This window comes from Rattus norvegicus, chromosome 10 (assembly GCF_021556685.1).
Source record: "Rattus norvegicus strain SHRSP/BbbUtx chromosome 10, alternate assembly SHRSP_T2T, whole genome shotgun sequence".
Taxonomy (NCBI): domain Eukaryota; kingdom Metazoa; phylum Chordata; class Mammalia; order Rodentia; family Muridae; genus Rattus; species Rattus norvegicus.
This window is the reverse complement of record NC_141543.1, coordinates 112192075-112216494: the sequence shown is the minus strand read 5'-3', so window position 1 is coordinate 112216494 and position 24420 is coordinate 112192075. Positions and strand designations below refer to the sequence as shown.

Below are 24420 nucleotides of genomic sequence, written 5' to 3'. Positions count from 1 at the left end.
TGACCGCGCGATCCTGCTCTGGAAGAGAAGACTCTCGTCTCACAGACACTCGTACTAGACATTCTACAGAAGCGCGAGGTCTCCCGCCCACGCGAGACGCGCCCACGAGGCCCGCAGCAAAATGGCGACGGCACCGACCCGCGCCCCCTGCCGGCGCATGCGCAAGGCGACCCCGCCCGCGAGAGCGGAAGTCTTGTGACCCCGGAAGTGACCGTCCGAGCGGCGGGCGGCGGACGACGTTCGTCATTTGGTGCGGGAGGGAGCGCGAGAGCGGTGGTCGAGCCTCCGGTGAGTGGGCGCGTGGCGCGGCACGGTGCGGCGCGGCGCGTGAGGGGAGTGGGTTGGCTTTGTGCGGCGACGCGGGCGACTGCGGCGCTCGCGGGCGGGGCGCGGTCATGGAGGCGGGCGGGGCGGGCCCGGGAGGCAGCATAGGTCCTGCCTGAGGGGCCGCCGCTGCCAGGGCCTGCGCGCCCGGTGCCAGTGAGACCCCCTCCCTCGGCCTCGCGGGCGGGGTCCGGCGCGGGGCCTTGCCCGGAGCTCCCGCCGCGCGGCCCCGCCCCGCTCGGATTGCGGGCCCTACGGAAGTGCGGGCCGCGCCCTGATGCTTTCGCCGGCGGCCACGCTTGGCGGCGTCGGGCGGGGTCGTCTGCAGCCTCTCGGTATCGGACCGCTGCTTTATGTGTTTCTTTGCCCGACACCTCTCAGAGGGACAACGGCCGGGCTGTCCCCCTGACCGCTGCGCGTCGCCTGCAGGCATTACAGTGGGTTTCTGAAAGACATTTGGGGATCTGCGGAACTGAACGGCATCTAGGCGCTTCCCGTCCGGGTTGGTTCTCCACCGCCACTGACGGTTTAGGGTCAGGGCCCAGAAACAGGTTCCTGAGATTTATCTGCAAGCGGTGTACCTGCTCCCAAGTTGCATACTCAGACCCTCACTAGGGGGAACAGACCTGCATATTTAGGATCTCCTTTGGGCTCTTGGGATTTAAGCGATCATCACATAGTTTAGCTTAGTACAGTATTCCATTGGCAGGAAGGAACAAACAGACCCTTGTCCTGCACGTGGCTAAGGTACAGAGCATCCCCCTGTAGGAGAACTTACCTCCGTGACCCAACCCAGTAAGATGAGAGCCTGGGCAGCTAGGGACAGCAGCAGGACCCCAGGGATTTAGCGTTGTGTCTGCCGGTTCAGTTTGTTGTGGAGGCGGCTTATTCTTCTTGGGGAGAAAAGATATTTTGCTTCTCTGAGGAACAGGCTGTGGTCCCATTTCGTTCCTTGGGGTGTAGCCCTCTCAAATGGACCTCTGGGTTCGGCAGTGACAGCAGCCTCCTCCTGTCTTCTCTCAAAAGTTCCCAGTGTCTTTCCCTGCAGGTGTCAGGGTCTGCCTAGGGTGGAATGCCTCCAGGCTGTCACAGTCCTGCTCATGCCCCACCCACAGGTGTCCCAAACTAGAGGTGAGCATGGCAGAACAGGAACCCACTGCTGAGCAGCTCGCTCAGATAGCTGCAGAGAATGAGGAAGACGAGCACTCTGTGAACTACAAGCCTCCAGCCCAGAAGAGCATCCAGGAGATCCAGGAACTGGACAAGGATGATGAAAGCCTTCGAAAGTACAAGGAGGCCCTGCTGGGCCGAGTAGCTGTCTCTGCAGGTAGGTGGGTTGAAGGAGGGATCCCACCTGACCCTGTTGCCACCTTCTTTCCATACCACTCTTCCAGGAAGTGAGCTGAAAAAAAAAATCTTAAGGATCAGAACTCTGACTCTTAACTCTCACTCTGCAGACCCCAATGTCCCCAACGTCATTGTGACCCGCTTGACCTTGGTGTGCAGCACTGCCCCAGGCCCTCTGGAACTGGACCTGACAGGTGAGTGGGTATTAGAGTCCCTGGGTGGGGCCAGCTGGCATCTTGCCACTACCCCTAAAAATAATTTTCTGCACTGATGCCCTCTGGTGGAGCAGAGGGGAAGTGCAGCTAAGGGCTTGCAAAGGCTCTGCTTTGTGTCAGGGAAGGAGCTAGGGAAAGTGGGTGTGGGGGCAGGGTGGAAAACCTTTCAAGCAACCAGCTGAGCCACCTCCTCAATACAGGTGATCTGGAGAGCTTCAAGAAACAGTCATTTGTGTTGAAGGAAGGTGTGGAGTACCGGATAAAAATCTCTTTCCGGGTAAGGAGAAGGCTTTGGGAAAGGGGGGCAGAGGAGCAAGAATGGGAAACCAGCTGACCCTGGTTCTGTGTCCCAACAGGTGAACAGAGAGATCGTGTCAGGCATGAAGTACATCCAGCACACATACAGGAAAGGGGTCAAAAGTGAGTGGGCGGGCCCATAGAGCGGGAAGCCAGTGGGCCTTGGAGGGACTTGTATCACCCGTAACTGTGCCTTTCCTGTCTCACAGTTGACAAGACTGACTACATGGTCGGGAGCTATGGGCCAAGGGCTGAGGAGTATGAGTTCCTGACACCCATGGAAGAGGCCCCCAAAGGCATGCTTGCTCGGGGCAGTTACAACATCAAGTCCCGCTTCACAGATGATGACAAAACTGACCACCTGTCCTGGGAGTGGAATCTCACCATCAAAAAGGAATGGAAGGACTGAGCTCCAGCTGGGAGGCGGGCAGGGCGACGGACAGACAGAAGGACCGACATGCCCCTCCCTAAACCCCTACCCACCCCAAACCAAAGTGCTGACAGGACCTCCCTCACCATTCCTCCCTAGTCCACTCAGGCAGTCAGCTCTTCTGTCTGCCCCTCCTCCACCTCCTGCCCGCAGGCCCCTGTGGTCTCTAGTGTCACATTGCTGCTTCTGCCTGTGCAGTGGGGGAGGGGTTCTAGCCCAGGCCTCCAATCTGCTGTGTCCCTCCAGGTTCCCCCTGTCTTCCCCTCCTCAGGCCCTGGCTTCTAGAATGGAACAGGACGCTGTCTGGGTTGCCCGGCCTACCTTGTCTCTGTTCCAGCTGAGCAACCCTCAGTGTGGGGCTGGGCTGGGCTGTCGTCCTCTAGCCCCACCACTCCATGGCCAGGTCATCCATCACTGTCAGTCACTGTCTAACCATGATGCCTTAACATGTGGAACGTGTACTGGGGGCCGTCGCTAACTCTTAACTCCCTGTCTGCATGAGCATGTGGTCTCCCCGTCCTTGCCTTGTCTGCCATCCCCATCCTGGTGACCCACCCAAAGGAGGCCTGGGGTGTGCTGCTGTTGCTTCCTGCGGGCCTGGCCAGCTCTTCCCCTCCCCGTGGCCAGGGTTGGGGGTGGCACCAGTAGCTAGGGGAGGGTCAATTGCCAAAACTCAATGCCTCCAGCCCCATCTAGGAGGCAGGGTAGGGTGCCTCATTCCTCTGCCTTCTCTGTCCCTTGTAGGCAGTACTCAGAGCCCCTGTCCCCACAGACAGCCCCTGAGGGACAAAGCCAGCCGAGCCTTACTTGTCTCACCTGGGCCCTGTGGCCTGAACCTCGTGCCTGGCCTGTCAGTATTTATTGCCTCCATTTGGGCCAGCTGGCCTGATGCCTCTGCCCTGGTTCTTGGTGCCACCATCCCTGGGCAGGCCCTCCCTGGACCCAACCAGGACAAACGTGGGACCAAGTTCACGCAGTTGGGAGCTGTCTCCTGTGCCTCCCCTCCCTATCCCCAGTCCCTGTGTGGTGTCTGCCAGGCCCAGCCTCAACAGGCAGAGGAGCCTGTCCCTGCTTCTCTTCTGACTGGGAAATAAACACCCCTGAAGGAGTCTGGGATGGTGTGGTCTATGCTACTTGTGTTGGGTTGTTCCAGGGAATGGCAAGAATCCAATGGAGGATGGAGTGAGTCCTCAAGTCATATGTCCTAGCTACGAGGTTGTCTGCTGCTGACAGCCCTGTTTCATCTTGCTACTGGCTTCTGTTGAGATGTGCATATAAAACAAACCTCAGACCTATGGGTCACAGTGTTGCCCCTGGGCATAGAGGGATAACTAAATTATCTGGCAGAGACTTGCCCTCAGTGTGGAGCCCTGCACACCACCCGTGGATGGGTTCATTTGGGTCATTTCAAAGGAAATGTCTACCTAACAAGCCCTGCTAGAAGATCAAGACCCTTGAAAAACTGATCTGCCTCTGCATACCTTGCATGTGCAGGTCAACCAGGTGGTCTGTTAGCGAGGCTGGCTGGAACAGGAAACCAGTGCCAAGGAAGCCTCTCTGCATGTCTCTAGTACAGTGCTCTCTCCACCACCTATGAGCCTAGGTAGAGATGGCAGGACCACTGAACTATGAAGCCTTAACCAGGGCTCCTGTGTAGCTCTCTGTAGTGACCACAGGGAGGCAGGATTGCTTGTCTCAGAGCACACCCAAAGGCACCTAGTAACCTCAAAGCCCCACCCTACCTTTACAGGAGTCAGTGCAAAAGCTCCCTTTTTCAGCCTTTTACTAGCTCTGAGAAGCCACCCTGACTAAGCCGTTTAGAAAAGTGGTTGTACCCTTCCTGCAGCTAGTAGTGATCGTCTACTTCTGGAACCCTGCCAATCTTGGCTTGGGGTCCACAGTGTCGAATAGTGGGATGAACCTTTACTGGGGGTGGGGGGAAAGGATGTCTTTTTATCTTGTTGCTGACAGCTGACCATAATTCGGGGCACATCCACCATCTTGACTAGGTTCATTGGAACCAAAGAATAGCAGACCCCAAAACCAGCATTCTGCAGGCCACTAACCTGATAACAGCAGCTCCTTGTACTAGGCAGCCAAATTGCTGATCCAATCCTCTCCTAGAACTCTTCCTGGCCCCAGCAGCCAGGCAGGCCTGAGCAGGGTGAGGCCTTTTCTCCAGACTTTGCAGGGCCAACCAGTCTCCTAGCTCATCCTTAAAATTTTTATCACTTGCTCTCAGCAATGCTGCTTTATCAAATATGAGCTTCTGAAGCTTGCATTGAACCAAGATACATAATCTTACAACTTTGGGTTTGTTCTAGACAGGTAAGTGTGTGAACTCAGACCCTAAGTTCCAAGTGTACAAGCATAGTGCCAACAACTAGGACTTTGCTCTGGCTCCTCCCAGTGCAGGTTAACTCAGGGTGGCCTCATAAAGTTTGTGATGTGTTTCCTAGGTCCCAAGTCTAACCAGAGCCTCCCTAGCTCACTAACCTGCTTCTGTGGTGTGTTCCAAGGCCCATCCCTTTTTCCTCAGGAGCCAGGCATCCTCCCCAACAACTTCCCTCTGCCTAGGACTCCCAGAAATTCCCAGGCTTCTATCTCTTCAACTAGCTCCAGACAGTCCTCCTTTCCTGAGGAAAGTGATGGGTTGGAGGTAGTACCAGTGGATGAGCAGTCAGCTTCCATGGTGTTTATAGGTCCATCAGCTACCGTGACTTAACAAGACCTTTCTCCATGCCCAGAACAATCTGTACCAATCAAAAGTTGCTATACCCATGGCCATGTACACCATTCCCCTGCCTCTCACTTTGCTGTCATCAGCGCTTTCGATTCACTCTCCAACCGGTCTTGTAATCAATCTGCTTCCTACCCTACTGGATACCTGACAAGCCAGCCAGGTGAAAAAGAGTTGCTTGGTTCTGAGAACTAATAGTAATAATCAAAACCACCAATAACTCAACCTCGACAGACACCTTCTCTAAGTAAGACTCCTTACTGAAGGATATTTCGATGCATTTCCAATGGCTAGGAAAATGCAATAGCCAGTGTGGGTCTTACAGGACCTTGATACAGGGTATCCAAACTAACACCTCTTCAGCGATGGCAGCTGCTCTTCGAAGACATAAGGCAGGCCTTGGGAAACAGAACTAAGTTACCAGCTTGGCTCTCAAGGCCGTGTAGATTGTTCAGATAATCTGACCTGCATTCTCAAGTTGGGACATAACTACCCGTACATGATCTGGCCACTCAACAAACCCAGAGGGCCCAAGAATTTCAGGCCTCCCTCTGAACTCACAATGGCTACTGGCATGTTTTCTGCTGAGGGCAGTCCATGTTTCTCCAGTATTACCTCAACAAGCAGGGCGATCGCATCTATACTCTAAAGAAATTTGACCCCATGGGACAACAGACTTGCTCTGCCCATCCTGCTCAGTTCTCCCCAGATGACAAATACTCAAGACACTGAATCACCATCAAAAAACGCTTCAAGGTGCTCATGACCCAGCAACCGCTGGCCTGTTCTCTGGGGGCTTGTTAATCTCTCTCTCTTTTTTTTTTTTCTTTTTTTCCGGGGCTGGGGATCAAACCCAGGACCTTGCGCTTCCTAGGCAAGCGCTCTACCACTGAGCCAAATCCCCAACCCCGGCTTGTTAATCTCTTGTGCTCCTCATCCCCCGGCCGATTATCAGCAACCAAACGCCTCAATCCGTGAGCCTGGAACCTTTCCCATGCTGTTTAGAATCCCCTCTCACTCACTAAAGTCTGTAGTGATGGGCAACGCCCGTAAAAGGAACAATATTTTTCCATGTTTTGATTTACTGCCCGGTTATTAAAGATACAATGACTTAAAAAACAAACAAACAAACAAAAAAAAAAAAAACAGAACTCACAATGCAGGAGGGACTGTTGGCTGTGTAGAAGGCCAGTGCAGAGATAGACATTTGCAGACCTTCATTAGTCCAAGATTCTGTGATCATCAGGAGCACCTCAGCGCTGCCCCTTCTGTTCATACAATGTCAGCAGCCCTACTCTGTTATCTGGATATGGGGCAGCTGCCTGTACTGAGAGCTTTATCCATCCTGTGTCTGACACTGGCAGCCCAGAGACAAGCTGAGAGTCACTTCTGGTTCTGAAGGCAAGTTGTCTTTAAACTATCATATTCAACACCCACTATTAAAACATCCCACCCTGGGGTTGGGTATTTGGCTCAGTGGCAGAGCGCTTGCCTAGGAAGCGCAAGGCCCTGGGTTCGGTCCCCAGCTCCGAAAAAAAGAACCAAAAAAAAAAAAAAAAAAAAAAAAAAAAAAATCCCACCCTAGCGTTTAGTACCAAAATCCTGAAAATAATTTTTATTTATTTATTTATTTTTTTGAGAAAAGGTCTCAAGTAGCTCCTGGTAGTCACCAGGTATAGTGGAACATACCTGTAATTCCAGTGATTTAGGAGGTAGAGGCAGTATGGTTGCTGAAAGTTTGAGGCCAGGCTGGTCTATACAGTGAGTTTCAAGACAATATAGGGCTACAGAGAAGAGAGGTAGGGGAGACTGTCTCAAAAACAAGACAGAGAGAATTAATCCACCTGCTTTTCTAAAGTACTGGGATTATAAGGGAATGCTGCTATACCAGCCAACTTTCTTTTCTTTTTTTTCTTTTTCGGAGCTGGGGACTGAACCCAGGGCCTTGCGCTTGCTAGGCAAGCGCTCTACCACTGAGCTAAATCCCCAACCCCCTTTCTTTTCTTTTTTAAAGATTTATTTATTTTATTTATAAGAATACACTATAGCTGTCTTCAGACACACCAGAACAGGGTATTAGATCTCTGTTACAAATGGTTGTGAGTCACCATGTGGTTGCTGGGAATTGAACTCAGGACCTCTGGAAGAGCAGTCATTGCTCTTAACTCCTGAGCCCTCTCCAGCCCACCAGCCAACTTTCTTTTTTTTTTTTTTTTTCTTTTTTTTCGGAGCTGGGGACCGAACCCAGGGCCTAGTGCTTGCTAGGCAAGCGCTCTACCACTGAGCTAAATCCCCAACCTCACCAGACAACTTTCTAAACCTCTCTCTCTCTCCCTTCCTCCCCTCCCCACCCCCTACTTTTTTGAGGCAAGGGTTTCTCTGTGCAATCCTGGCTGTCCTGGAACTTGCTCTGTAGACCAGGGTGGCCACACACAAATCCAACTTTTTCTACCTCCTGATTACTGGGATTAAAGATTTGTGCCATCATTGCCTGGCTTTTATTTCTGGCTCCAAATAATGGTTTCTAAAACAACTCAAGGTAACTACAAGAACAATAGGAGGCAGCAGCAGATATGAAGCAATTTCCATCATTTCTAAGTGCAGGAAATGTGTACTGGCACTTCAGATAGGCAGAGAAAAGACCAAGCACCTAGCCAAGCTGCTGCCGAACTAGGTACTCTTCCAGGACAGATTCATTCATAGCCCTCTTTAACCTGTAAAGTCATACTGTATACACGTGAAAGTTTTCCAGTGAGCACAACCAGTATCTGACTGTCACTCTTCCTACATTAAATGGGGTTGGGGCCCAGAGGACTTGGTCTTCAACAAACTCATAGGTAAGGGAAGATCCATGTAGGAACTGTGACACATGTCCTTACAAGAAGCTACAGCCAGGCAGTGGTGGCACACACCTTTGATCCCAGCACTCAAGGAGGCAGAGGTAAATGGATCTCTGAGTTCGAGGCCAGGCTGGTGTCTATTGAGTGAGTTCCAGCGCTACACAGGGAAGCCCTGCTTTGAAAAAACTAAAACAACAAAAAACTATCAAAATACAAAACCATATACCATATTTCTGCTTTTACCATTTCTGAGAGCAGTATATTATTAGTCATTGTATACACTTAATATTTGAGTGTTTTCCTTTTCTAATGACCCTTGACTATCAGGATAGTGTTTGTGGTGGGAAGTGAAAAAAGAGGAGGCTGCTAGAATGAGTGAGCCAAGCGCTCTCGGGTGGGGGTGGAGAGCAGGTCGGATATCAGTCATTGAGCAGTAAAGGATGGACCTTTGTCAGGGATTGCTCATAGCTGTAACCACAGCACCCAAAAGGTTGGGGGAGATCTTGAAGAATTTCAAATTCGAGGCCAGCTTACGTAGTGAGTTCCAAGTCACTTCGGGATTGAGACACAATGTAGATGGTGAATCTGGAAAAGGAGGTCCAACCGAGATAAAATGTGAATCTCCTACGTAATATAAAGGCTGACTTACAGAAGCCAAACTTTATTATTATTCGACCAAACGAACATAAGTGCCATTTCAACATGTAGTCAATAAAGTCGATGACAAACTGCTTTCTCCACTTCCCCAGCGGGTTTCCGCAGAAGTCTTGGGCACCCCATTCCGGTAAACTAGAGCCTCGGATAACCAAGGGTCGAAATGGGAGAAACGTGCCCGCAGCCTGTGGAGACCCCTGGCTGCAACTGCGAGGCCCGCTAACTGGTGACAGCTGACGCAGTCGGGCAAAGCACAGACTCCTGAACCCTGGGGGAACATCGCCCAGGACCTGGGCAGGGGCTGCACGAGCTGCACGCGCACCGGAAATGGCCTCCCCTGACTTCCTGGCGGCGACTTGGGGGCGGTCCCAGTACAGAAACGCGGTCCAGTCAGAATGCAACACGAGGGGCTTCGGAAGCGCAGGCGTAGCTCCGCCCAAAGGCCCGGGACTCCTCCCACTGCCACGTTCGACGGAGAATCGCGCTGGGTACGCGCACCTCTCGGCCAATCAGGAGCCACACGGCCGGGCAGCGGAAAGCATCTGCCATTCCGGACGTGTGAAAGGCGTGGGAAAAGTCGCCAGTCAGAAGTCCAGAAAGAGAAAGTTCGCCTCCGCCAGCGAATCAGAGGCAGGGGAACGTAGAGTTTGTGCGCGCGCGCGCGCACTGTGGCCAATCCGAGGCAAGAACTGAAAGGCCTCCGGGTCTTTTCCCATTTCGTGGCCCAGCCTTGACTGGGTGTCCAGTCCTCGCACGGCGAGGGCGGGTCTCTTAGCTCCTCGGCCAATCGAAGGGCGCTGCAGGGCGCATGCGCACGGCAGGTGACGCGCGCAGTAAGGGGGAGGCGTGGGCGCGTCCCCGACCCAGGATTTATAAAGGCGAGGTCTGGACCGACGCGCGCTCTCGTCGCCTTGGCTGTCCCGGCGGCGCCAACCTAGCTGCCCCGCCCGCTGCCGACGTCCGACATGCTGAGCCGTGCTTTGCTGTGCCTGGCCCTGGCCTGGGCGGCTAGGGTGGGCGCCGACGCTCTGGAGGAGGAGGACAACGTCCTGGTGCTGAAGAAGAGCAACTTCGCAGAGGCGCTGGCGGCGCACAACTACCTGCTGGTGGAGTTCTGTGAGTGCGCCGCGGGCCAGGCCGGGCGGGGAGGGCCCCTTGTCCACAGATTACTAAGGGCCGCCCTCGGCGGCACCCAGCCCTGTCCTGCGTGGCCAGCCCCTCTTGAGTACGGTGGCCCGTAGCCCTCAGTTTGCCCCTTGGAGCACGGGCTGGCTGGTCCCGGAGCTGCACCTCGCGGGTAACACCTACTGTCAGCTTCGCTGTTCCCAGTTTTCCCAAGAGCATCCTTCCTACCCAAGTGGAAGTCGTTGTAGTAAGGACTCCTTGAGGGTGACTGCAGGGCTGAGAATCAAGAAGGTGTCTTTGTGCACTACTTCCACATGGCCAGAACCTTCTGTTAGCCGGGGAAAACAGGATGGGCTGTGTGAGCAGTTAGCAATTCCGATAGAGTAGATCCAACCCTATATACTATGTCCACTCTACCTGTTACCTGGCGTATTCTCCTCGCCGGGAAGCCAGCCAGATCCTAAGCCTTTACTTCTACTTACAAGAGTGTGAGTCCCAATGCAGCTGCCAGGCTACTTGACAGATTGTCACATTCCCACACTAGAAAGAACAGCTTTGGATCAGCATCTGGGCATGTTCTTGCTAGGTATAGTGCTGGGCCAGCAACTGTTAAACTTTTCCTAGATTCTGAGTGGTAAATCCTAAAGATACACTGACCCTGATTGCTTGGGGCAGTAGGAAGTTACAAGTCAGGATTATTTTGCAGTGCTGGTGGTCACAGGGCAAAGTAGGGATTGGGGTTGGTTTGTCACTTGTGGCCTCTGTCCTGATATTGCCCAAGAGCACCAGCTATCAGCACAGTCTCCTATATTCGTTAAGAGGGGTTATCTTGGTGTGCTGATAAGGTTTTTATGAAAGGAAGTACAAAGGGAAGAAATAGACCTGGATGGAGGACTGCCTTCCAGTGTCCTGGTTTCTTTTACAGATGCCCCATGGTGTGGCCACTGCAAAGCACTGGCCCCAGAGTATGCCAAAGCTGCTGCAAAACTGAAGGCAGAAGGCTCTGAGATCCGACTAGCAAAGGTGGACGCCACAGAAGAGTCTGACCTGGCCCAGCAGTATGGTGTCCGTGGCTACCCCACAATCAAGTTCTTCAAGAATGGAGACACAGCCTCCCCAAAGGAATATACAGGTGTGACCCTAGCACTACCCTCTAATGGCTGTAGGCTTTGGGAGCAAAACCAGAAAGTAAGTCTTAGAAGTAGGAACCTTCTCAGAGGCTTAGAGAGAGCCTTCTCTCAAGTGGGTCCTATACCAACTCTTGCATCTCAGAGCTATGTGGAGAAAGTTCCCCCTTTGGAGTATTCACAGGAAGTGTCACAGCTGTGATGACCTCCTGAGTAGCCCGCTGCCTGAGGCTTATCTGGTGATTGACCAATGAGGAGGAGGAGGAGGCAAGAGCTCCACTGAACACACGGGGCTTTGAACTATTGGTTCTTCAGGAATGCAATGCTTCCAGAGAGTGTAGGCGTGACACTTGGGTGACGCTTTGTAACTGTCACTCACAGTGTGTCAGCACCTGGCCAAGCATTCGTGATTTCTCACTGCACCTTTCCCTTAGGGACCCTTTCATAGTTAGAACATTCTAGTAGCTGGTGACCGAATGCAAATCCAAGCTTCCATCCATCACCAAGCCACTGCTAAAGGAACTTTCGTGGAGGCTGGACCTTGATATAGGCAGTTCAGTTAGTTACTACTAGCAAAAGACTTGCGTCTCAGCTGAGTGTGGTGGCACAAACCTTTAATCCCGCATTTGGAAGGCAGGGACTGGTAGGTCTCTACAGAGGCTAGCCTAGTCTACAGAGCAACATATACATACATACGTGCATACACACGGATACACACACATATGTCAGATATATATTTATCTGAACAGCAGTGTGATGTTCAGTGTTAGCTAGTCACCTCCCTAGGTTCTCTGTGGTCCTTTTTACATGACTCCACTTTTGGAGTAAAAAGTTCCTGTTGGCGGTGATGGTGCACACCTTTAGTCCCATTACTTGGGAAACAGAACTCTAAAGGCCAGCCTCCTCTACAGATCAAGTTTCAGGATAGCCAAAACTACACAGAAAACCCTATTAACAACAACCAAAAAAACAAAAAAGGAAGGTTCTTTGTCCAGAACTCTATATATTGGCTTATGCATATGGCTAGCACCTGGGAAGCAGAGGCAGGAGTATCTTCCAAGTTCGAGGCCAGCCCAGTGTGGGATCTAAGCCATCCAGGTCTACAGAGTAAGACCCCATCTGAAAAGTATGGAACTTGGTAGGTAGAGCACTTGCCTACTTCCTAGCATATATCAAGACCTGAGTACAGTCACTACCACTTTGTAAACTGAGTATAGTGATGTTTTGTGCGCGTGTGTGTGCGCGCGTATGTGTGTATACACCCATGCATGCATGCACACCTGAAGCATGTATATTTATCTTGTGTATTCTGCCAGAAGAATGTGTTGGATACATTAGAACTCAAGTTATAGGCAGTTGTGGGCCACCTAGTGTAGGTGCTGATAACCAAACCCAGGTCCTCTTAGGAAGAGCAGCAAAAAAAGGTTTTGTTTTTTTTTCCTACCTAGGTAGTAGTGGCATGCTTTTTTAATCCCAGCAACTCAAAAACTTTTTTAATTGATCAGTTACTTTGATGTTCAGCTAGCCTCTGGGTTTTCTGAGTGAGCCATATCTTGTTTGGAAACCGGTTTCTTGTCACCAAACTGTTACCAGAATCTTGGTAAATTGCATGTTAGACATACCTTGATTAGTCCAAATGGCCCAGTCCAGGAGAAGGGCTCTTTTATCAGCCTCTCCCATAAGGAGGGAACAGGCTCACTTTCTCCTCACTGTGTCTGCTTTGACTAGCACTCAAGCATACAATACTTTTCCAGTTCTTATCCACCAGGGAAGTGGGTAGGGCAAGTTCCAGACAGGAACACCTGGCCCACCTGAGGTGTCAGAGTCAAGTCAGTCCTGTTTTGGGACTATAGAGCTAGCACTAAGGTTGACTAACCCCACATTTCTAGGGGCGTAGCCTTGTATGTGTACTGTAGGAGTACCTGAACTGAATGAACATTAGTGTTCAAGGAAATTTGGAAAGATTGGGGAGAAATGCCTAGTGAGCAGGGCATGTTTCCAGATGTGTGCACTTTTCTGGAGTTCTCTATAGGAGGACATCTTGCTCTAGGAATAGGCTGGGCTGTCTTGAGCCTCATGGGCACAGCTCAGAAGAGAGATGGCCTGGCAGGATGGGTGATACCCTGTTTGACAGCAACTTACATTTGTTTGGGGCGTAGCTGGCAGGGAAGCTGACGACATTGTGAACTGGCTGAAGAAACGCACAGGCCCAGCAGCCACAACCCTGTCTGACACTGCAGCTGCAGAGTCCTTGGTGGACTCAAGCGAAGTGACGGTCATCGGCTTCTTCAAGGTAGAGCTTTAGAATTCCACTTGGTCTGTCTGCTGTCCTTACAGAGGGAGGGGTCCCTGCTGTTTCTCAGGAGCACTGCTCAGGATTGGCCACCTCTGTTTCCCTTCTTCTTCCAGGACGCAGGGTCAGACTCCGCCAAGCAGTTCTTGCTGGCAGCAGAGGCTGTTGATGACATACCTTTTGGAATCACTTCCAATAGCGATGTGTTTTCCAAGTACCAGCTGGACAAGGATGGGGTGGTCCTCTTTAAGAAGGTGAGTGACCCTTGGAGAGCTGTGGCCAGGGCAGTTCAGATGTTGGTCTGCAGGGGGCGGTGTTGCCTGCTTATATTGGGAAGGACCAAGCGGGGCTGACGGGATGTTTAGTGATCAAGGATCTCTGCTATGTCTTTCTGGAGTTGTACTATGGCAACCACTTCACACTGTGACCTTTGGAGTAGCCTCCCTGACCACTGACATTCTGAGTCTCCTGAACAGTACAAGGTGGTAGTAAAGGCAAGATAGGTCTTACCCTGTAGTTCTGGGTGGCCTTGAATTCACTGTCTAGCCCAGGGTGACCTTCAATTCATGACAGATCTCCTCCATCTCTCAAGTACTGAAATTACAGATCTGAGCCACATACCAGACCTTAATTTTTTTTTTTTTTCAAATGTGCATCTGCGTGGGGGTGCTGTATCCCCTGGCACTGCAGTTACCGTTGTGAGCTGCTTTGTAGATGTGGGGATTGGACTGGGATCCTCTGGAAGAAAAGCTATTACTCATTTTTTTTTTTTCTTTTTTTCGGAGCTGGGGACCGAACCCAGGGCCTTGCACTCGCTAGGCAAGCGCTCTACCACTGAGCTAAATCCCCAACCCCAAAAGCTATCACTCTTAACCACTGAGCCACCGCTCCATTTTTAAGTTCCTAGTCTAGTGGTAGTAATTATTTCCACAGTGCCAGAGAACCTATTGATAGGACTTTTTCCTCAGCCTAGACAAGAGCTCTAGAACCTTTGGATGTGTGACCCTTGTGTACTCCACCCTTATTCCCAGCAGGCCTCCCACCTGAACTGTAAATTCAGTCCCATTGCTAGTCTTCTATAGTCACTGTGTGTCCTTGCTAAGTATTCCTGTCACAGGAACCAAGCGGACTTTGGTGTTACTGGAGGCTGTGGGCTCTTTGTCTTGAGAGGCAGGGTGATACCTGCTCGCGGTTTTGCAGTCCAGTTGTACCAAGATCAGGATGTGGTGTGGGCAGTAGGGCCAGGCAGAGGCAGGGAGACCTCTGAATTGGAGGCCAGCCTGCCCTACAGCACTAGTTCTAGGACAGTCGGGGAGGACTACACAGAGAAACCCCGTGTCGAAAAAAGAAAACAGATGGACAGGGGTACTTAGAGACTGTCCTGTCAGCCAACTGGGGTGTGGGGTGAACTGTTGAGGACAGATGAAGCCTAGGTGCGAGGGTCTGCCTGGTCTGCAGCCATGTGAGCCTAGCACCTGACATTGTGGTCTGCCTGCCTGCCTGCCTGCTTCTGAAAGGGTTTCACCAATTTGAGGTTGAAATAATTTGAAGGTGAAAAATAGTTCAGACAAGGTCCCCTCAGCGTGTATCAGTGCTCTTGTCTGGTGTCTTTACCGCCAGAGGATACTCTCTGAGAACAGAGTTGCAGTACACTTGTCCAGAAGCTTTAAGGCATCTTGTCTGACACAGGGTGTGAGAAGTTTCTGGATGAGTCTTGACAGCAAAAGCTTTTTCAGATTTTAGAAAATTTCATTCAAGCCAGGTACATTATCACACACCTTTAATTCCAGAATCAGGTGGGCCTCTGTGAGCTCCAATGATAGCCAGGGTCATAAAGAAAAACCCTGCCTCAAAAAAACAACAAAAAAGAAACTTGATTGCTCTTGCCTTCAGGTCAAGTGTGTGCAGATCTGCTGTGTGTTTAGGGATGGATATGCCTGATGCTTGCAGAGGTCAAAAGAGGGCATTAACTAACTACCCTGGGACTGGAGTTACAGATAATTATGATCTGTGATGTAGGTGCTGGAGCTTGGACCTCTGGTCCTCTGTAAAAGCATCCAGTCCTTTTAATCACTGAGGCCCCCCCCCCCTTTTTTTTCCCCTTAGGTTGGATGTTGTATAGCTTGGACTAGTTTTTAACTCTGTAGCTGAGGCTGCCCCACTTGAATTTCTGATCTTCCTCTCCTGAGTGTACAAACACATTCAGTGGTTTTGGGTTTGTTTGTTTGTTTGTGAGTTACAAACTTACCGTCTGGCTCAGTTTGGCCTCCTATTGTTCCCCTTCCTTTGGGATATGAGCTCCAGCCACTAAGTCAGCTGGGTTTCCTCTCTACTCTTTCTTGAGCTCTCTGAGGCAGACTAGCAGGGTCAGATAAGTTCCCCAGTGAGGCCAGCCAGCCAGCTTGGGCTGAGGTCAGCTGCTGCACTTCGTGTTGTGCCTGGAGGATAACATGCAACCTGGGTTGAGGACAGCTGTAGAACCAGGGAAGTCAGCCAAGGCCACTTGTGTATTGTCTGTCATGACCTGGTGAGACTGCTGTTTCTACCAGAGACCGTTATGGCATCTGGATGAGATCTTTAAGCCAGGCCTCATTGCAGCAGCCCTCACTGAACAAGAGCTGTTTTTACCATGGTAGACTGAAGGAATACTGTATGGCGATATCACCATGACGATAGCAGCCCAAACCAGGTAGTCAGTTTTGCATGTGGCCCTCTCACCAGAGGAGGAGCTGTGTGGGTGGTGGTCACACCTGGAGAGAGCATGAGGGACCCTGCTCACTCATCTTCCAGATGGATAAACACCCTATAGGCTCAAATGGAATATAAGAGAACAGTGGGCTCAGCCTAGCTTCACATTCCTGGCTAGAACCTCTATGACTGTTTAAAATGAGTGCTTCTGTTCTCCCCACCCCAACCACCTGCTCCCTCCCTCCTCTTTTGTCTGTTTTTCTTTTTACTTATGTGTGTATTTGTTCATCTGTTGTATGGCTGTGTGCACACAAGTACAGACGAGGCATTAGATCCCCTGGTACCAAAGTTGTAGGCAACTATGAGCTGCCTGATAAGGTGCTGACAGCGTCACTATCTCCTGGAAGAGCAGTGCAAACTCTCTCTGGCTCCTGCCTCCTCCTGATCTTTGGGGAGGTGGAGTAGAGGGTGGCCAGTGAGAAAGATGAGCAGTCAGCGCCCACATCCTTGCATCCAAGTGTCTTGGCTCAGAAGTGTTTAGAGTGAGCTAGATATGGTGGTACGTGTCTGTAATCCTACTGCTCAACATGCAGAGGCAGGAGGATTACTAATTTGAGGTTAGCTTGGTATGCAGGATAAGACCCTGTCTCAAGAAACAAAAAGCCTCCAACAAACCAAGAAGGCTGGGCATGGAGTGGTAGGCCTTTGAAGCCAGCCAAGCCTGCATAGGTGTGAGCTTGGAAAACAACAGTTGTACCTGTATCTAACAGAAATAGGCATTTACCCCTTGTCTTTGCCTAAAGCATACAATGTAACAACTAATTGTATTACACTGTTAGGAATTGTCATCAGCCAGTTTTTGTTCTTAATGTTTTTGAGACAGGGTTTCTCTGTGTGGCCCTGGCTATCCTATAGCTCACTCTGTAGACCAGGCTGGCCACCAACTCAGGTCCTCTAGAAGAGCAGACAGGGCTCTTATCCATGGAGCTATCTCCAGCCATCTTTGTTTTTTTGCTAAGTAGCTTTATCAAACAAGTGCCTACCTTCTCAACATTCAACTCTGGAGATTTCTACTCTGTAAGAGCATGAAGATGAAGCCTCTGTAGTGATGTCTGTTGCTTTGGCCTGGCACACTCATGCCTGTGCAGTTCAGTCAGAGCAGCAGAAGGACCATGAACCACCAGGCATGAGGTGTGAACCTGCCACTAGCTTATGAAGAGGGTGATGGTTGTGTCCAGTTTAGACTGTTGGGGGACAGTCATTGTCTGTCCTTTAAAGCTGAATGGCCATGCAAAGCTCACAGCCCCCTTTCTGTCCATAGTTTGATGAAGGCCGCAACAATTTTGAAGGTGAGATCACCAAGGAGAAGCTGTTAGACTTCATCAAGCACAACCAGCTGCCTTTGGTCATCGAGTTCACTGAACAGGTGGGGCCTCTGAGGTAGAGTGGTAGGGGCTCGGGCCACTGGGAGTAAGAACTGACCCAGTAACTGCTACTTGTTCCACAGACAGCTCCAAAGATTTTCGGAGGTGAAATCAAGACACATATTCTGCTGTTCCTGCCCAAGAGTGTGTCTGACTACGATGGCAAATTGAGCAACTTTAAGAAAGCGGCCGAGGGCTTTAAGGGCAAGGTGGGCTACCTCAGAACATTGGGTTCTGCTACCAGTGCTAGAGGTCTGCTGGGCCTCTGTAGTGCTACCCACTCAGATCTGCGTTATAGATGTCTACTGGGCCAGCCTTGTTGGCTAGCAAATGTTGTTGCTCTAATTAACCAGCCCTAGACTCAAGATATCCAAAGCTGTTTCAAGATGTGATCATATATCTAGAATTTTGTCTGAATGTGTGTTTTCTCCCCCAAGATCCTGTTCATCTTCATCGATAGTGACCACACTGACAACCAGCGCATACTTGAGTTCTTTGGCCTGAAGAAGGAGGAATGTCCAGCTGTGCGGCTTATTACCCTGGAGGAAGAGATGACCAAGTACAAACCGGAGTCAGACGAGCTGACAGCTGAGAAGATCACACAATTTTGCCACCACTTCCTGGAGGGCAAGATCAAGGTGTGGAGTTGGACCTGGGTTGTGGTAACACAGTTAGGCTTGCAGAATAGGTTCTATCCATGGCATCCAGTGTCCTGTGCTTCCTGTAGTATCTCCTTCAAATTCCGAAGGTGTTAGCACAAGGTCCTTAGCACAGCCTCTGCTGCTTTGAGGTCTCTGTTCTTACTCTATACCAGGGTCGGGGGAGGGAACCATAGACGGACTCCCCCTTGTATAGCCATGCTCTGAGGTAGGTAGCTTCATGGCTACTAGGACACTTGATCTGTATCTTAGTTGGTCTGCCTTGAAGGCTCAACCTTCTCTTACCAGATTCCTGGCAACGTCAGCTCTGGTTTGTGGAGGACAGTATGTCTCAGCTATGCCAGGATTGATGTGTGGGGCAATGTCGTACCTGACTGTTCGTCCTTGTTCTCTCTCTCTCTCTCTCTCTCTCTCTCTCTCTCTCTCTCTCTATTCTAGCCCCACCTGATGAGCCAGGAACTGCCTGAAGACTGGGACAAGCAGCCAGTGAAAGTGCTAGTTGGGAAAAACTTTGAGGAGGTTGCTTTTGATGAGAAAAAGAACGTGTTTGTTGAATTCTGTAAGTGAGGATCTCTGGGTTCCCAGCTTGGTCCTGTGGTGGGCTTGGAAATGATAGCACCTGACACAAACGTCTGTAGGTAAGCTCTGTCCAGGATGGGTCCTCAGTACTGCTCTCTTTCAGATGCTCCCTGGTGTGGTCACTGCAAGCAGCTAGCCCCGATTTGGGATAAACTGGGAGAGACATACAAAGACCATGAGAATATCGTCATCGCTAAGATGGACTCAACAGCCAATGAGGTGGAAGCTGTGAAGGTGCACAGCTTTCCCACACTCAAGTTCTTCCCAGCAAGTGCAGACAGAACGGTAAGTCCCTCCCTGCTGGGCCGAGGGGCAGGCAGCCCTTCAGACATTCCTGCCGTGTGCAGCAGGCACTGCTGGGCCCAGTTCAACCCTTTTCACTCACTTCCTGCAGGTCATTGATTACAACGGTGAGCGGACACTAGATGGTTTTAAGAAATTCTTGGAGAGCGGTGGCCAGGATGGAGCGGGGGACAATGACGTGAGTGTGGCCAGCTGAGTGTGGCCGCTCGGGTCCTTGTGGAGGTACTAAGCTTGGGCTTTGATAGAGACTTCGGTGGCCATGTAACAGGCACAGCTGTAACACCCCAGACTTTGCCTTTGGTTTGAGAGACGTACTCTACAGTCACCACTTAAAACAGCCAGGGCTTCAAAGCCATCCTATGGGGTTTCTCTGTAGCCCTGGCTGTCTTGGAACTCACTCTGTAGACCAGGCTGGCCTCAAATTGAGAGATCCACCTGCTTCTACCCCCTGAATGCTGGAATCAAAGTTGTACACCACCACTACCCGGCTGATTTCTGCTAACATGTACTTAAACTTCTAGCCAATTGTCTGTTGTTTGCTCTGAGGGTATCACACACTAATTAGTTACTGTGTGCAGTGCTGATGGCCCTAGACTGCAGGGTGGACATGGGCTGCCTTTCAGTAGATCTGCACCTAGAGAGGTCAGCTTATAACCACCATTAACCATGGTGTTGATAATATGGAGGAAGCAGAAGGCAGGTCAGGATTTAATAGGGTGGAACTTGAAGGCAAGTGTCCTTGAGGACCACCTAGAAGTCCTACTGAAGCGAGAGGTATACTGGCCCCAAGAGATCTGTCAGGGAATGGAGTAAGTGCTGTGTCCTGTGGCCAGGCACTTCCACACACAGCCTGGGAAAGTAACCAACAGCTACTGAGCTTCAACTTGTGCTGGGCCTGTTGTCCCTGCCAGGTCTGGGATCTGTAGGTTCCTAGAACCATGCCCAGTTGGAAGTTAGGTTTAGCTGGGGTTCCTAACTGGAAGACATGCCCTATACACAGAAGCCTTATGTCTTATCATACTTAGACCCTCCATCAACCAAGCCACTGCTGGTGATGGTGGCCAGGTCCTTTATGACCCACCAGTTTAGTGTGAGGGCCGGTTTCACTGAGGGCAGCCACAGTTTGGTCCTTTAACTGGCCTTTCCTGCATCCAGGACCTCGACCTAGAAGAAGCTTTAGAGCCAGATATGGAAGAAGACGACGATCAGAAAGCCGTGAAGGATGAACTGTAGTGCAGAAGCCAGATCTGGGCGCCTGAACCCAAAACCTCGGTGGGCCATGTCCCAGCAGCCCACATCTCCGGAGCCTGAGCCTCACCCCAGGAGGGAGCGCCATCAGAACCCAGGGAATCTTTCTGAAGCCACACTCATCTGACACACGTACACTTAAACCTGTCTCTTCTTTTTTTGCTTTTCAATTTTGGAAAGGGATCTCTGTCCAGGCCAGCCCATCTTGAAGGGCTACGTTTTGTTTTAATTGGTGGTGTACTTTTTTGTACGTGGATTTTGTCCCAAGTGCTTGCTACCATATTTGGGGATTTCACACTGGTAATGTCTTTCCTGTTAGAGAGGTTTATGCTATCACTTCAGATTTCGTCTGTGAGATGTTTCATCTTCCTGACATGTCTCCATGTCGAGGTACTTGTTCCACCACGCAGACCTCCCTGAGACCCCTTCCTGCCCTGCGCAGGAGGCGATGGTTCTGGGTCGTATGCTCTCTCTCTCTCCACCTTGTACTAGTGTTGCCATGACAGCATGGCTTTTGTAGTTTGCATTTAACCTGGGGATTTCTGCATCCTGTCAGAGGGTGGGTCCCCACGTGTGGAAAAGAGACAGTGTGGCTTGCTGCCAGGCTCAGGCCAGGCCTGGACAGCTCTCACTCTTCTTAAGCCAGAACTACCGACCAGCCGGCCGGCTGTGGGCACATTACTCTGGCTGCTGGATCCTCTTCCAGCATGGCATGTGGCCTGTGTGAGGCAGAACCGGGACCCTTGATTCCCAGACTGGGAGTCAGCTAAGGACACTGGGGCTGAATGAAATGCCCATTCTCAAGGCATTTCTAAACCATAATGTTGGAATTGAACACATTGGCTAAATAAAGTTGAAATTTTACTACCCATTGTCACCTCTGCTTTGTATCTCTGAGCCAAGGGAGCTGAGCTGAAATTCTGCCACCAAAATGGATAGTGGGCATCTGTCATGCATGCTGTCATACATATATCTTGTACAATAACTTTAAATTCAGGATTTAAAGTCTTAAGGTGTACCCTCTAGAAGTAAGTATCCAAAGACCAGACACGCAGCTCTAAAAAATGGTACCCACACCAATGTGGCCTAATGTACATGCACACAAATATGCCTTGGAAAGGAAAGCAGGAGATGCCAAGGTGGCTCAGTGGGTGAAGGCACCTACTGCTGAGCCTATTTCAATGTGTGTGTGGTAAACATGTCTGGCTCTGATGTGCATGCAGTGCTCACAGAAGATGGTGTTGGATCCCCCAGCCCTTGTGAGCCATCACATGGGTACTGAAAAATAAATTGAGGTCCGCTGCCATACCAGCAAGTGTAGCTAGCTCTCCAGCCTTCGACACACACGGAATACAAGCACTAAAAGGATGAAGCATGGAAAGTGGTGATTGGAAGCCCTAGTTTAGAAAAATAGGCCGGGGATGGTGGTGTATACCCTTAGTCCCAGCACTCGGGAGGCAAAGGCAGGTAGATCTCTGCCTGTGATTTTAGGCCAGGCTTGACTACACAGTGAGTTCCAAACATTGCAAGACCCTGCCTCAAAAAAGAAAAACTGGCTAGGCATGATGGTGTATCCTAGCCCTGCAGCATAACCCTTGAGAAGGACAAGCAGGAAGGTAAGTCATCTTCAGCTGCATAGTGATTTCAAAGCCAGCCTAGGTTCCATGAGACTTTACAACAACAACAAAAACCAGTTTGTTTAAATGTCACTTTTTAAAAAAAAAAAATATTTATATGAGTACACTGCAGCTATTTCCAGACACACCAGAGGAGGGCATCAGATCCCATTACAGATGGTTGTGAGCCACCATGTGGTTGCTGAGAATTGAACTCAGGACCTCTGGAAGAGAAGTCAGTGCTCTTAACTGCTGAGCTTCTCTCAGCCCATAAATGCCACTTTTATTTCCTCAGGGGAGAGCTGTACCTGAGCTGTGTGAACACAAGGCTTGGGCTGAGTTCTCTTAACTAGAAGCCTGGAAGCCTCTAGTCTCCATACAATCTAATCTTCACACTGACTGCTTCAAACTGGCTTCCCTCAGCTTCTGACTGAATTGCTCTGCTTGGCTTCAATCATGGTTGTGAGCCACCATGTGGTTGCTGGGAAATGAACTCAGGACCTCTGAAAGAACAGTCAGTGCTCTTAACCTCTGAGCTCTCTCTCCAGCTCCTTGACATCACTTTCAAACATGGCTGCCTCCTTTTTTTTTTTTTTTTTTTTTTCTTTTTTTTACGGAGCTGGGGACCGAACCCAACCCAGGGCCTTGCGCTTCCTAGGTAAGCACTCTACCACTGAGCTAAATCCCCAGCCCCGGCTGCCTCCTTGTTTGGGATTAAAGGTATAAGCTGAGGGCGTGTCTGTATTCCAGCTAGATCACACAGATCTAGATCTTTGGCTGTGATTCCTTGCCAAGTCAGCTATGTTGCTGGATTAAAATTTCTCGATAAATTTGACTCAAGAGCCTCAACTTTCTTAGTTCCTACAGAGAAACTAGGTCTCGAATCAGTTAATGTTTCCCAGTTTCAAAGCTACCATCTCATGTGCAGTAGGCAAAGTGATGGCCCTGGGGCTGGGTTTCTCACACTCCCCACTGGTGTGGGTACTGTTGAGAGCACAGCAGTATCTGAGAGTCTTAGGGTCACAGGGTTCAGGGTGAACTCTGGGTCCTGACAGTAATGTTTCAGGTTGCCTTAGGTCAGACAGAGCCCACAGCCTTACCAGTGTTCTCGGGGTGCCCTGCCTGTGTTTACCTGTGTGCGTGCACACAAGTGTTCTGAAGCCATCCACAATCCACAGCAGAACATCCTCCCATCATCAAGGCTAGGTGCCCTTCTGCTTGCAACCATTGCACTAGACACAACTGTTAGGGTAGGCTGAAGGACCTTCCAAATATGGTTGTCTCTTGGGTCGTGATGACCTTCATGGTCACCTTGTCCTACCATAAAAACTCACACAAGCTTAGGGATGCTCCCATCTGATTTGGCTGTGGCAGCACACACAGCAGAGGAAGAGGACCCTCCGTCACCAACTCAGGCAGTGCTCTGTCATTTCAGTGCTGTACATTCTGACTCAACATTTGAGTCAGCTGTTCACTCACACTGCCTCCACCGGCTCTCCGTGACTTGCTATAGGGCTGGTTTCCAGCTACTTCGGCTCCAGAAGCTTCTGAAGGGGACCTGCCGACACAATGAATCATGGTCATCTTAAAGTGGGTACAGTCACTTTGGAGTTTGTTGTGGGGAAGATATCAATTCTGTCCCCAAAATGTAAGTCAAGGCTCTGTGGCCAACATGATAGTGCTTCCAGGGGAGAAAAACCAGCAGGCTGTAAGCAGATAGTTTCCAGTCACAGGTAATAAGGTAGATTGTACACCTGCCCTAGAGACAGTTCCAGAACTACTGCCCAGCTGTGTAGAGATTCGGTCTCTGGATAAGAAAGCCTCAGACCAGGCAGCCGCTGTCACGCGCTCCGGCCGGACAGGAGTGACTCACAGATATCTTTCCCCTTTTGCAGAGGCAGCTGATGAGAGCATTCCAGGGCCAGGCTGTGCAGGGCAACTACAGGGTAGTGTCTAAAACCTCTGTGGTTGGGCCAGTAAGGCAACCGAAGGACCTGTGGAACATGAGGGAAGACTGGAATTTCCCAACCCACCCATCCCCTCCACAGGTAGCCAAAAGCCATTGGCCTGGAACTTCAAAAAAGTACTGCCCTAAGGGGTCTTCTGGCTTGGAAGTTTAATTGTAGACAGACCATCCTGCAAGCCTATGTTAGATTACCAAACACCTAACAACCCCCAGGCACTGGGTACCTGTCCCTGCTGCTAACATTGTCTGAGGTTTCCTTCTTCATTTTCTTGGTTTAGTTTAATTTAGGCTTGGGTCACCCTTGCTGGCCTTAAACTTAGTATGTAACTCAGGCTGGCTTTGGACTCATGGCAAACCATCTGCTTTAGCCTCCAGAGTGCCGGAATTACAAGTTTGATGAGGTAGCTAGCACAAACACCAAACTTGTGTCAGACTCTGACTGTCTCCCTGTTGTGGACTTTTTTTTTTTAATTTATTTTTTTATTTCATGTATGTGGGTACACTGTCGCTATCTTCAGACACATCAGAAGAGGACATCAGATCTC

The 24420-nt window shown here is 50.6% G+C and overlaps 2 protein-coding genes and 1 pseudogene across 4 annotated transcripts; all 3 read left to right on the top strand.

Annotated features, from left to right (window-relative positions):
* The first annotated feature begins 203 nt into the window (after positions 1 to 203).
* On the top strand, positions 204 to 3724 carry Arhgdia (Rho GDP dissociation inhibitor alpha). 3 transcript variants are annotated; one of them, XM_087573338.1, is made up of 6 exons: positions 204 to 761; positions 1440 to 1651; positions 1782 to 1865; positions 2087 to 2163; positions 2243 to 2306; positions 2393 to 3724. In XM_087573338.1, exons 2-6 carry the CDS (start codon positions 1462 to 1464, stop codon positions 2590 to 2592), a joined length of 615 nt encoding a protein of 204 aa, XP_087429464.1. In that variant the 5' UTR covers positions 204 to 761; positions 1440 to 1461; the 3' UTR covers positions 2593 to 3724. The 3 variants fall into 3 exon arrangements, with proteins under 3 accessions (XP_087429464.1, XP_087429463.1, NP_001007006.1); XM_087573337.1 differs by having other exon boundaries at positions 204 to 826; NM_001007005.1 differs by having other exon boundaries at positions 235 to 288.
* Positions 3725 to 5866: 2142 nt separating this feature from the next.
* Positions 5867 to 6236, top strand: LOC148003216 (H/ACA ribonucleoprotein complex subunit 3 pseudogene; annotated as a pseudogene).
* A 3427-nt stretch (positions 6237 to 9663) lies between these two features.
* On the top strand, positions 9664 to 21170 carry P4hb (prolyl 4-hydroxylase subunit beta). Its single transcript, NM_012998.2, is given in 11 exon segments — positions 9664 to 9963; positions 10898 to 11104; positions 13259 to 13392; positions 13509 to 13646; positions 17402 to 17506; positions 17588 to 17713; positions 17942 to 18142; positions 18602 to 18722; positions 18846 to 19027; positions 19137 to 19223; positions 20201 to 21170. Coding segments are annotated over 11 exon segments (1530 nt in total). The 5' UTR covers positions 9664 to 9812; the 3' UTR covers positions 20279 to 21170.
* Positions 21171 to 24420: the final 3250 nt, after the last annotated feature.

Coding starts and splice junctions, on each gene's coding strand:
- Arhgdia (XM_087573338.1), top strand. CDS start 1,462: ATGGCAGAACAGGAACCCACTGCTGAGCAGCTCGCTCAGATAGCTGCA. Junction 1,652..1,781: donor CCGAGTAGCTGTCTCTGCAG/GTAGGTGGGTTG, acceptor CTCACTCTGCAG/ACCCCAATGTCCCCAACGTC. Junction 2,307..2,392: donor ATACAGGAAAGGGGTCAAAA/GTGAGTGGGCGG, acceptor CCTGTCTCACAG/TTGACAAGACTGACTACATG.